Here is a 12,025-nt window from a genome sequence, read left to right as displayed (position 1 = left end):
TCTATGGGGTGGGAGGGGCAGCTGAGGTCCATTAGGGCCTGCAAAGCTGGGGTGGTGGAAGGTGTGGTCACAGTTGGCATTGGAGCACCCTACAACAGGCTGCCTAGTGCCTGGGGCAGCTCTCAAGTTGGTGGGGATACCAGGCCTGGGCCTGGGGTTGGTTGGGATGAAGCCTACTCTAGGATGAGAAGCGTAGGTAGGATCCAGTGACCTCTGGCTTCCTGGCCAAGAGGCCAGCACAGTGGAAGAAACAAGCCAACTCTAGCTTTGCCCCTTTCTTGTGTGGGTGGGCCCACCGAGGAGGAGGAGCCTTCTGACGCTCCTTCTATCTGAGGCCTCAGGCAGAAGTCAAGGTCTCACGAATAAGCTGGGTCCTAAGTGGAGGTTGGGTGGAAAGCGCCCACCCCGGTACTGGCTTGGGTCACTCGGGCGGGACTCAAACCTGAAACACTCCGACGCGCAGAGGAAACGGGAGCTGTTGCGCATGCGCTCAGACGCTGGCCCATTCCAGGGCATGTGCGCACGCGCGCTCCTGGAGCTTCCCAACCTTCCGGGTGCGGGCGGGGCATGTTACGTCACGTCGTTTAATCCGGAAACGGCGGCGGAGGCGACAGGACCGAGGGGCTTTAGTTGGTGGGCAAGTCGGGGAGCCCAGAAAGAGAAGCGTGACCCGGAAGCGGAAGCGGGTGTCCGTCCCAGCTCCGGTGAGTGGCCTCTGCTGGACCGTGGATCCCGGGCGGGCGTGCGGGCGGCAGCGTACGCGGCCTTCTACTCGCCCGGGTGTCCGGTGCCTCGCTTCTCCCTGGGACCCTGTCGTCAATATCGAGGTTTCCGACACCACCTTGCTTTCGTGCCGGGCCCACTGAGTGTCTGTCCTCGGTGTATAGTGCGACCCAATCTCCATCATCCTGTCCTCAGTGTACAGGATGCCCCAGCGCCCCCAACCGTCTCCCTCAGCATTCAGGGTCCCCAAATCTTAATGCCTTGTCCTGAGCTTCACAGCCCCACATTCACCTGTTCTTGGTACCTAGGGTTTCCGCCCATCCTGTCGTCCTCTATCAGAACCCCCACAATTGCCCTGTCCTCGGTGCCCACGGTCCCCAAAACACAAGTGCGCCGACTCGCGTCACCCCCCGCTCTCAGTCGTATCAAGGACTCCAGGGCCTCACCCATGGGTCTGGAGAGGGAAGCTGAACTTGCAAGCCCTAACTTCTGTTGGGGCATGGCGATGAAGGAGGGGCTCGAGCCAGCACTTGGATAATTTTCAGGTCTACCTGTCCCCGGAACAATCCCAGCATTCTCAGCTGCTCCCTTTTGGCCCCTCATTCCTGCCTCGTCTCCGTTAGCCCCTTCCCATTTGGCAAGGCTCCCGTGACCCTGTTCTGCTTCTTGCCCTCCTTCTGGGCCCCATGCCCTACAACTGGGCCTCACATCTGTCTCAGGCCTGCCAGTGAGCTTCTACCGCCATGGACCTGTTGTTCGGGCGCCGGAAGACGCCAGAGGAGCTACTGCGGCAGAACCAGAGGGCCCTGAACCGTGCCATGCGGGAGCTGGACCGCGAGCGGCAGAAACTAGAGACCCAGGAGAAGAAAATCATTGCAGACATCAAGAAGATGGCCAAGCAAGGCCAGATGGTGAGTGTGGGTGGTGAGGGGCAGGTTGCTGTCAATCAGGCACGGCGGTAACAGCAGTGAACAAGAGAGACCAGACACCAAACACAGGTGCTTTCAGCAAAACGAGTGGAGTGAAAGGTCAGCAGGGCATCCCTAGTTTGAGGGTCTGGAAGGCTGCCCCCAAGGAACTGGTATGAGATCCAAGGCTTGAGTGATGGGAGTGAGCCTACAGATCTGGGCAGGGAATGTGTCAAGCAGACAGAGCAGCAAATGTCAAAAGAGCCTCGACAAAATGGGAGATGACAGGTGAGCTTCAAGAGTTGGGCATGGACCAGACAATGCAGAACTCCGGGCCAAAGTGGGAGCTAAATGGAAACGTTAGGGATTACAGGGCCGGGCGCAGTAGCTCAGAGACCTGTAATCCCAGCACTTTGGGAGTCTGAGGTGGTTGGATCACCTGCGGTCAGGACTTCGAGACTAGCCTGACCAACATGGTGTAACCCCGTCTCTACTGAAAATACAAAAAACTAGCCAGGCATGGTGGCGCATGCCTGTAATCCCAGCTACTAAGCAGGGCTGAGGCAGGACAATCTCTTGAACCCAGGAGGCGGAGGTTACAGTGAGCCAAGATCATGCCACTGCACTCCAGCCTGGGCGACAGAACGAGACTGTCTCAAAAAAAAAAAAGTTAACTATAAGGATAACCTGGCCCGGCATGGTGGCTCATGCCTGTAATCCCAGCACTTTGGGAGGCTGAGGTGGGTGAATCACCTGAGGTCAGGATTTCGATACCAGCCTGGCCAACATGGCAAAACCCCGTTCTACCAAAAATTAGCCGGGCATGGTGGTGCATGCTTGTTATCCCAGCTATTCGAGAGGCTGAGGCAGAAGAATCACTTGAGCCCGGGAGGCACAGGTTGCAGTGAGCCAAGATTGTGCCACTGCACTCCAGCCTAGGCAACAAAGCAAGATTCCAACTCAAAAAAAAACAGATAAGGATAAGCTATAAGCTATGGCCAAGAGGCTGGTAAGAGACAGCCGGAACCAGCAGGGAAAGCATGAAGAAGGAGCACAGCCTTTGATGGGTGAGAGGGTTTTGGCCTGAACAGGTAGGCAGAGAAGATACCATTTCTTGGGATGGGCAAGAAAGATGTTTGGAGAGCAAATCAAAAGCTGAGCCTCAGATAGGTCTGTATGTGATTCTGGATAGTTTGAGGTATGGGTTTGTATCAGGTGGAGGAAGAGACAGATTCTTTGTCTAGGCTGGAAATAAAAATTGAGGAATGGCTGAAAACATGGAGGGAAAAGGAACCCTAAGGAGTGAGCCTGGGGCCTTTCTTTTACCATTTACAGATCAAGAGAAGTGAGGAGGACCTTACAAAGGAGCCCAGGGAGTTGGTGGCCCAAGAGGCAGAGGAGGGTTAGGTCAGGAGGAGGGAGGGACCAGTGACCATTGGGTTAGCCACAGAGTCTCTGGAAACTTCAAGTGGAATTGCAAATTGGGGTGGTGGGGAGGGACAGCCAACTAATGGGGTGTCAAGAAGTGTAGGATAATCTCATTCCTGTGTCCTTGATACTCTTGTCTACTCTGCAGGATGCTGTTCGCATCATGGCAAAAGACTTGGTGCGCACCCGGCGCTATGTGCGCAAGTTTGTATTGATGCGGGCCAACATCCAGGCTGTGTCCCTCAAGATCCAGACACTCAAGTCCAACAACTCAATGGCACAAGCCATGAAGGGTGTCACCAAGGCCATGGGCACCATGAACAGACAGGTGCGCTTTTCCCAATCTCCCTTCCCACTCCCACGACCCATGGGGACCACACTCACACTCTGTCACTTCCAGCTGAAGTTGCCCCAGATCCAGAAGATCATGATGGAGTTTGAGCGGCAGGCAGAGATCATGGATATGAAGGAGGAGATGATGAATGATGCCATTGATGATGCCATGGGTGATGAGGAAGATGAAGAGGAGAGGTATGGGGAAACTGGATGGGAGGGTAGAGATGTTTGCCTGGCCCTCATGGAGTGCATAGCCCTCATTGAGTTGTATCTCTTCCCTAGTGATGCTGTTGTGTCCCAGGTCCTGGATGAGCTGGGACTTAGCCTAACAGATGAGCTGTCAAGTGAGTGCTCCAAATCCTGGACCCCATTTCCCACCCAAGGCCCAGCCACAGCCCCAAGCCCTCCCTTTCCCTGCATTACTCGCCTCCACTCGTTTCCCACTCAGCCTGACCCCACCTGCTCAAACCCCCACTTTCTCTGCAGATCTCCCCTCAACTGGGGGCTCGCTTAGTGTGGCTGCTGGTGGGAAAAAAGCAGAGGCCACAGCCTCAGCCCTAGCTGATGCTGATGCAGACCTGGAGGAACGGCTTAAGAACCTGCGGAGGGACTGAGTGCCCCCTGCCACTCCAAGATAACCAGTGGATGCCCAGGATCTTTTACCATAACCCCTCTGTAATAAAAGAGATTTGACACTAGTCTCTAGGCCCATGTGACTTTTGGCCTGATGTGGGACCAGGCTGGGGTCCCTGGGAGGATAGGTATCACTAAGGCAAGAGGCACTTGGTACAAAGCTAAGGGTGGGGGTTTGGGGCAGGGGTGGACAAGCAAAGTCCACCTGGGATTTTCAGGAGTTGGGAGCTTCAGGTGAGCTGTGGGCCCTTCTCCATCACCTCTCCCAAAATACTGGACTACCCAAACACCCTGGTAGGATCTTGAGAGTCCAGGCCTCATCTGCCAGGCTGTAGTGCCCAACACTGTTTGGTCCAGTGATGGTTTAATGACAACACTCGGACAGTCCAGATCAACCAATAGAGACAAGGGGGTGGCCTTGGGATTCACACAGGCTCGACTGTAGAGTAACTAAATCATAACACAGAGATGAATGATAATGTTAAGTGGATTCAGCAAAGGGAGACAGGGAAAAAAAACCACATCTGGAAGGTCTCAGTTCACTGTGGGACCTTCTGAAGATGAGAAACAGCTACAGCACTAAAATTCAGAAGCATTCAGTAGAGTGGCTGTGCTACACCTGGGGCTAACCCTGCCTACACAGGGCTGCAGGTCACACCTACCCGGTATCCCACAGGGTACCCAACAAGCCTCTAGTGTGTACATCCTTTGCCCTGGGTGACCCTCCCCATACCCAGAAAGGGCAAGGAGGCAGTCTTCCCCACTCCCTAGGCATCCATACACATGGGCTTGGATAGGTGGGGGACAAGACCCCCCTCCCTTGTGCCACCAGTGCTTGATAAGGCTGACTAGTAGATACAGTCAATAAACCAGGCCCCAGGACCACAGCCCCCCAACCAGCCAAGGCCTGAGGAACTGGTGAAGTTTTTATTAAATCCACAGAAGTAAAAACCATATCGTGAGGAACTGGGGGATGGGGCCACCAGGGAGTGGGTGTCAGGCCACCAGGGGAGTGGGGATGGGGTGACAGGACAGAGAACAGCCAGGCTGGGCTGGCCATGGGGGCTCCAGCCTCAGGGGCCATCACCAGGGCCACCAGACAGCTCCTGGGAACTCAGGCCAGCACCAGGCAGGCTCATCGGCGGGGGCTCCACCAGCACAGCAGAGAACTTGGTGTCACCGAAGGCCTCGTTCATGCGCGTCTCGAAGAAGCGCTGCAGGCCGATGATGGACTGCACGTCTGCCTTGTCCTGGGCCAAGCAGGAATGCAGTGGATGAATGGATCCTAGTGCTTTCCTTCACATCTCCCCCTGCCCACAGCCTCTCCATTCCACTGGCTCACCTCAGTTAACTTGTTGAATTGCTTGAACATGCGGCCCACATCCTGGGCAAACTCCTGTGGGGAGCTGTAGGGAGGTGACAACTTCTCCTGGAGGCGAGCACGGATCAGGGTCAGATCCAGGGTACCACCGGGCTGGTCCTGCAGGCAGAGATCACACATACACGAAGACACACATATACATGCACAGGTTGAGGGCAAGACCCGGCAGCCACCACCCCCTCTTCCCCTTTCCCATCCTAGGACTCACCAGGGAGAAGGTGGAGTCGGTAGCCAGCTGATGCAGGGGGCGGCAGGGTTCATGGCAGAATAGGGCCAGCAGTACACGCTCACATTTCTACAAACATTGTAAGGGATGTCACAGCTCTGGGCAGCACCTGTAAAGCCTCTCTGGGCAACCCCACCTAAGTAACCCCAGCCCTCACCCGCTGGTTGGCTGGTGAGAGCTTGGCCACCACGCCAGTGCTGTCTGCACCATCCAGGCTGAGGCTGCCATCCTCCTCCTTCAGGTCAGGGAGCACATGGCAGAGTGAGCAGCTCCACTCCTCCCTAGGGTGAAGAAAATAAGGGTCTGCACATGATCCTGTCCAGACAGCCCAACACCCAGACTAGACCCCCACCAGCCTCACACTCACCCTGGTACATCCTGCAGGGCCGGCAAGTGACAGTCCAGGTGGAAACAAAACTCACACTGGTTGCACATGACCAGATCGCCTGGCTTCTGGCAGACACGGCAAATGGTGGCACTGTCATCCAGGGTTCCCGGGCCACCACCTGGGGCTGAGGTACCCTCAGGAGCCACCACCTCCAGCCCTGAGCTGGTGCTGCCACTAGGTGAGGCCAGGCGGGGACCCTCAGCACCAGGACCCTCCGCAAGAGCCATAAGCACAGGTTTGGTCTCGGGGCCCTCAGTGGCAGTAGGAGGGGCTCCAATGGCAGCCTCCGTCTCCTCCTCCTGCAAGGTGGTGATGAGGGGTGTTCAACAGGGTCCAGACCTGGACTACAGGCTTCATCCTACAGCTATAGTTCCTTGGAACAGGCTTACCTTGACAATGGCCATGCCAGCCAGGGGTGGGGCACCAGGGGTTCCTGCAGGTGCAGTCCCTGGCTGGCCGGTAGCTGCAGCGGCAGCGCCACGTTCAATAACAATAAGGTTGTAGTCCTCAGTGGTACTGCCTGGGAAGACCTTGAAGACGGGTGGCTGGCTGTCAGCTGTGAGGTCCAGGTCCAGGCGTTCAAGGCTCACTCGTGGCACCTTGCGCATAAGGCCGCTCACCTCGCCCTCACCTGAGCGGGACCTGTAGATGCACCAACCTGGCATGAGTACACCCCCACCCTCCATCCACCTCCACCCCCAGGGGAGGTGCCATACTTACCGTTTCACACCTGACACATGGGGCTCTGCACTTGAGTAGGGATCATCTCCTTAGAAAATGGAGAAAGACGACTGGCAGGTTGGGGTAGAAACAGCACTGGGGCCCTTCCCCACCCACTAGGCAGACCCACTCACCTGACCCAAAGCCATAGCCTTCCTGCACTTCCATGGGCTGTGAACAAAGCAGAACCCTCTGCCTCAGTGGGACAGAAACCCTACTGGACCCCATTCCCTGCCCACCCCTGCCTGGGTCCTCTCTCTCGCTCACCTGGCTGCTGCCAGAGCCCTGCTTGCTCAGGGGCCCTGGGGCTCTTGGAGGGGCCATGGGTGCAGGGCCTGTTGAGTTAGTGCCAGGACGCTCTGCCACAATCTTGCCTGCACAAAGAAGAGAGAAACATAAGTAGGTGCAGCACGTGGGGTAATAACAGAGCAAGGTAGAGCTGGGGACCCACCGAAGGCCTCGGCACTCTTGGTCCAGGCATTGAGGTCCCACTGAAACTTCATCTCGCCATGTGGCTCCACGGGATCCACAATCATCTTGAGGGCCCGGTGTAGCTGGAAGTAGATCTGGTTGGGAGTGAAAGAGAGGAAAGAATGAGCACACCAACAACAAATAGGGATTTGAGGTATTGGGAACCACCTGCCTGGAACCCACCAGCCGGGAGCCCACCAGTACACACCAACTTCTTAGAAAGCAGAAGGGCTGTGTTGTTGTCACTCTCCAAAGCCCAAGAGGCAAAGCGCAGAATGTGCTCCTGGTGCTTCTGGATCTTGGTCATGGTCCAGTGCTGCCGCTCCAGGCGCTCCTGCTGCCCCTCAGTCACCTTCTGCAGATGGAAGGTGTATGAGGTAAGCAGAGAAGGCAAAGAACACTAGGATCGCTCCTCACCCCAGACAGCATCATCAATCAGCAGAGGGGGCTCAGGGACCCTCTCACCGGCACAAGGCTTACCTGGGCATCGTTGACCAGCACACGGCCCCGCTTATTCAGCTCCTTCATGATCTGCAGGATGGCCATCTTGACATCCACTTGCACACGCTTCTGTACGTCGGACACCTGGCGGATCCTAGGGGACAGATCAGGTCAGGCTAGGTAGGGTCTTGCTGCCCTGGGCCACTCCCATGGCCCCCAGAACCCACACTTACGAGCTGCGAACCTCCTTGGTGCTCTTCTGCAATGTTGCATGTTTGTCCCCAAGGCGCTTCACCAGTGAGGCCAGGAGCTTGCGCTGGTTCCTCACTGCATCCTCTAAGAACTGGTACCTAAGAGCAGACAGATGTGTTCCCGAGCACTAAACTAGGGAAGGGGTGGCACTCACCCACCCAACCACTATGCCTTGGGACTCACTGGTGGTCCTTGTGGGCATTGAGCTGGCAGTCTCGGCAGGTGAGAGTATCACAGCTCTCACAAAACAGCACAAGGGGTTCATGCTTGTGTACGTTGCAATAGACGGTACGTTCACCATCCCGAGACTTGGCTGGCCCTGGGGAGTGGGAATCATAAGGCTGGACCTTGCCCTTCACCACCCCCAACTCAGGAAGCAGACTGAGTTGGGGCCTCATTTCCTGCCTGTTCTGTGACACTGGGCCATTTACTGGGAAGATGTAGAGGGTGTGGCCAGGGAAGAACACAGGCCTGCAAGCCCAACTCCTTGCTCCCAGAATCCTCTGCCCTAACATAGCTGAGAAACACATCCCTTTCTTCTAGCTTCTAGAGGTGACAACAACGTAAGGATAAAGATAACAGCGTCTGGGAAAAAAGGACCACCCCCCACCACCACCCCCCACCCCCCGCCAACCCTTCCCCACACTGTTCCCTTTACTGAAAACTTCTCCAAGTGGACATACTCAGAATTCTGCCTACAAACCACCCTGGATTCCTTTTCTTTTCCTTTCATGGTTAACTTCCTCCCTCTTCCCTGCCAAGAGAACACCAGGGTCTCTTACAATCCAAGGGCCCAGAGGAAACCTTGTAGAGGTTCTCATACTGGGAGAGATGAAATGTCAAACCAGGACCCTCAGAATGGTGGTCACACCCCCTCTAGAGCAGAATCTTGGTGCTCAGAATAATCCCACTCAAAGACCAACACATTAATAACCTCCAAAGCCTGTTTCCCCATTAGAAAACTGATCAAACACACTGATCCAACATACCAACCAAATCCAAAATATGTAGCATCAGGGCTCATTGGGGAAACTGACTTCCCCAATGCCACTCATTCCTGCACCCTGACCTTTGCCTGGGACGTATGGAATGTAGGACACCCTGCAGCCCCTACCTATCCCTCCTGGCTCCTCAGGCCCCACAGCCACCACCTTCCCACTATCTTCCACCAATGCTGTCCTCTGGGATGGGAAGAATCACAGTATGGCTACCAAAAGGCCACTCATGGGAGGATTCTGGCCCCAAAACTTGGCTAGCCTCAAAAGATTCTCAAGCTCCTTTCCAAATCAAAGCTAGCGTGTCTGTGAAAAGCTGGAAATGCCAAACCAAACTTTGGGTAAGTCTCTGCCAACTCAAAAGCTAAAACACTTCCAGAAATCATCATCACTTATAATCCATGGACCCACAAAGTCTACTTTCCCTAGCAGCATCTTATACCAGATGTGTGCCAGGGAACCACAAACCCAGTAAGCCCTTCACACCACGCCTTTCCCTGTTTGCATATGCTGAGCCCTTCACCACCAGGACTGACAACTCCCTGATAAGCCTCCTCAAACCCTTTGTACCTCCCCTGCAGCACATTAAGGTCTCCCCTATCTCCCCTTCCCACCCTCTCCCACCTAGGCCCTAGAGACTACACACCACAACCCCAGTTTTCCCGCTTTTGGAGTTCTGCCCTCGGGCCCTTCGGGCGGCACCCCCTAGGGAACTCTAGGACCCATCCACCAGATACAACCAACATTATAAAAGCAACTGAGAGTACACACGGGAGAACAACTCGAACGGCCCCCCTCAGCCTCATGTACCAGTAGAGCGCACAGTATGGTCCTTGGTGTACTTCACCCGCTGGTGCGCCTCTACACAGGTCTCACACAGAGGCTCCGAGCACTCCACACAGTAGCTGGTGGCTGGGGCATTATCCTCACAGCTAGTGCAGCACTGCCAGACAAAGGCAGGGTCAGAGAAGGCAAGACAACTTGATAGATCCACATTTACATCCCAGAAAATACAACCGGAGATTAAGACTGGTCCCTTGACCCAACCTAGGCAGCCCACCCAGAACCTTGGGAAAGTGAAGTAACAGCCTGGAGCTGGTGCCAAGCTCCTCCTACGCAGATGCCCCCTCCCCAGAAACCTCGTGGTTGCTGAGACAGGACGCACCTGGTTCGCATCCTGGGCGTCGGTGGCAGCCTTGCTGCCACTATCACGCATGAAATAATTCTCCACGATGTCTTTGGAGAAGCACTGTTGCTTGCACACGGGACAGTCCACCACTTCGAGAAGCAGGGATGTGGGAGACTGTTACAAGTTCCCACCCAGGTTATGGCCCCCCTCCATCCCCCTGCTGGGTGGGCCCCCGACCATTACCCCGCAGCAAGCCAGCCCCTCCCCTCCCCGAGCCTTCTTTTCTCCAACTTTAGTCAGACGTCCCATCTCAGCGGCCAGCCCAAACCCACGTTCCTATGCAGGACCCAGAAAGTATTCCCCGTGCCCTGTCCGGGCCCCCATCCTCTTGCCCAGGTGGCATCCTCATCTCTGCACCCAGTCGGAATCAAAGGCATAAAGTAAGGGGAGGGCTGGCCCCGATCACTTCGCACTTACCGGCGCCGTCGCCCGCCGCCCCGCCGTCCCCCGAGCTGTTGGCGGCGGCGGCGGGCGCCGCGGGCCCTAAGCAGGCACTACAGGCCGAGTGCAAACAGGGCAGCAGGCGGGGCTCCCTCTCGGGTCGCAGGCGCTCTCTGCACACGCCGCAGTGCTCCAGCAGCTCCAGCGCCTCGGCGCCGCCCCCCGCGGGCGACGACGCCGCGGCTGAGGCAGAGGCCGAGGCTGCGGCCGAAGAGGCGGTGGAGCGCTTTTCGCCGCCAGCGGAGCCCTCGCCCGGGCCCGGGCTGCCAGAGGCGGCCGAGGCCGCTGCTGCCGAGGCTGCCGCCGCCGAGGCCGCCATTCACACGCCGCCGGGGGCGCCCAGGGGGGGAGGAGGGGCGCGGGGCCCACCGCGCAGGCGCAGACGCGCTCGCCGCCAACTGCTGGGCCGCTGCCGCCGCCGCCGCCGCGAGGCCGAGCGCCGCCACGCGCCTCCTGGGCCGCTGCCCGCCGCGCGCGGGACGCTGCTACGGCACGGCCAACTGCTGCCTGCTCGCCTCCCGAAGGCGCCGCCCGCGCTTCTTCCTCAGCCGCCGCCGAAACCCGCACCACGCGCCACAAGCAGAAGCACAACCGCTCGCCCGCGCGCCCGCTCGCAGAAAGAGCCGAGGCCGGGGGGCGGGACAGAAATAACTGGCGCCGACGCCGCCGCGCACGCGCATTGGGCGCCGCACGCCCGGGGGCGGGGCCCAGGCCGGTCGGTGCGGGAGAGGCCGCCAGTACGCACGCGCCAATTCCGGGTCCTTCCACCACTGCCAACCCCACGTCGGTGGGGCTCCTGTGGGGGCGGGGCGGGGCCTCTGTGACGTCACTGCCGCAATTTAATCTGCCAGTGGGGTGTGCGCACCTTTATAGAGTGTGAGTCCCCTCTCAGCTCCACCTCCAGACCACAGCGAAGCGAGCCGCTATGCGCCCAAGCGCATGGGCAGTCCGTCCCTCTTCCTCAACCCGCGTCTCTTCGCCCGCGTAGAGTCGTCTCCAGCCTCTGCGTCACTAAGCGTTCGGGATAGGGGGCAGGGCCGATGGAGAAGTAGGCGGGGCCAAGACCGAGTGAAAGGCTGTGTCCAGGGAGAGGGGAGGAGAGTCTCCATCCCAGGAGGGAGGAATCTCCTGTGTGAGCGCAGGTGCTGACTTTTAGATTTTAACCACGTTATAGTTAAACTTGAGAAACACAGAAACTTGACTAAATCAAATGTAGATCACTGCCGGGCGCCGTGGCTCATACCTGTAATCCCACCACTTTGTTAGGCGAGTCGGGAGGCTCCGTTTAGCCCAGGAGGCCGAGGCAGCCGTGAGCCGGGATTGTGCCACTGCACGCCAGCCTAGACCACAGATGGAGGAAAATGTGACCGGGCGCGGCAGCTCACGCCTGTAATTCCAGCACTTTGGGAGGTCGAAGCGGGTGGATCATCTGAAGTCAGGAGTTCGAGACCAGCCTGGCCAACGTGGTGAAACCCCGTCTCTACTAAAAGTAC

General features: G+C 57.4%; 2 protein-coding genes across 3 annotated transcripts; one reads left to right on the top strand and one right to left on the bottom strand.

Annotated features, from left to right (window-relative positions):
* Positions 1-220: 220 nt before the first annotated feature.
* CHMP2A (charged multivesicular body protein 2A) lies at positions 221-4,093 on the top strand. 2 transcript variants are annotated; one of them, XM_002829934.5, is made up of 6 exons: positions 221-704; positions 1,443-1,634; positions 3,208-3,387; positions 3,460-3,590; positions 3,678-3,739; positions 3,882-4,093. In XM_002829934.5, the coding sequence occupies exons 2-6, from the start codon at positions 1,467-1,469 to the stop codon at positions 4,007-4,009; spliced, it is 669 nt and encodes a 222-aa protein (XP_002829980.1). In that variant the 5' UTR covers positions 221-704; positions 1,443-1,466; the 3' UTR covers positions 4,010-4,093. The 2 variants fall into 2 exon arrangements, with proteins under 2 accessions (XP_002829980.1, XP_024092937.1); XM_024237169.3 differs by having other exon boundaries at positions 575-827.
* Positions 4,094-4,941: 848 nt separating this feature from the next.
* Positions 4,942-11,340, bottom strand: TRIM28 (tripartite motif containing 28). The gene is made up of 17 exons (XM_024237070.3): positions 10,509-11,340; positions 10,068-10,180; positions 9,713-9,845; positions 8,091-8,226; positions 7,889-8,005; positions 7,695-7,809; positions 7,423-7,569; positions 7,195-7,309; positions 7,011-7,117; positions 6,878-6,914; positions 6,744-6,792; positions 6,413-6,665; positions 6,003-6,322; positions 5,793-5,916; positions 5,618-5,704; positions 5,371-5,508; positions 4,942-5,278 (listed from the first exon to the last, which is right to left on the bottom strand). Exons 1-17 carry the CDS (start codon positions 10,849-10,851, stop codon positions 5,102-5,104), a joined length of 2,511 nt encoding a protein of 836 aa, XP_024092838.1. The 5' UTR covers positions 10,852-11,340; the 3' UTR covers positions 4,942-5,101.
* Between the last annotated feature and the right edge of the window lie 685 nt (positions 11,341-12,025).

The sequence above is a fragment of the Pongo abelii genome, chromosome 20 (assembly GCF_028885655.2).
Source record: "Pongo abelii isolate AG06213 chromosome 20, NHGRI_mPonAbe1-v2.0_pri, whole genome shotgun sequence".
NCBI lineage: Eukaryota > Metazoa > Chordata > Mammalia > Primates > Hominidae > Pongo > Pongo abelii.
This window is presented reverse-complemented; position numbering and strand designations above follow the sequence as displayed.

Coding starts and splice junctions, on each gene's coding strand:
- CHMP2A (XM_002829934.5), top strand. CDS start 1,467: ATGGACCTGTTGTTCGGGCGCCGGAAGACGCCAGAGGAGCTACTGCGG. Junction 3,388..3,459: donor TGGGCACCATGAACAGACAG/GTGCGCTTTTCC, acceptor TGTCACTTCCAG/CTGAAGTTGCCCCAGATCCA. Junction 3,740..3,881: donor CCTAACAGATGAGCTGTCAA/GTGAGTGCTCCA, acceptor CTTTCTCTGCAG/ATCTCCCCTCAACTGGGGGC.
- TRIM28 (XM_024237070.3), bottom strand. CDS start 10,851: ATGGCGGCCTCGGCGGCGGCAGCCTCGGCAGCAGCGGCCTCGGCCGCC. Junction 8,227..9,712: donor CCATACTGTGCGCTCTACTG/GTACATGAGGCT, acceptor CCCACTCCCCAG/GGCCAGCCAAGTCTCGGGAT. Junction 7,310..7,422: donor TTCTGCTTTCTAAGAAGTTG/GTGTGTACTGGT, acceptor ACTCCCAACCAG/ATCTACTTCCAGCTACACCG.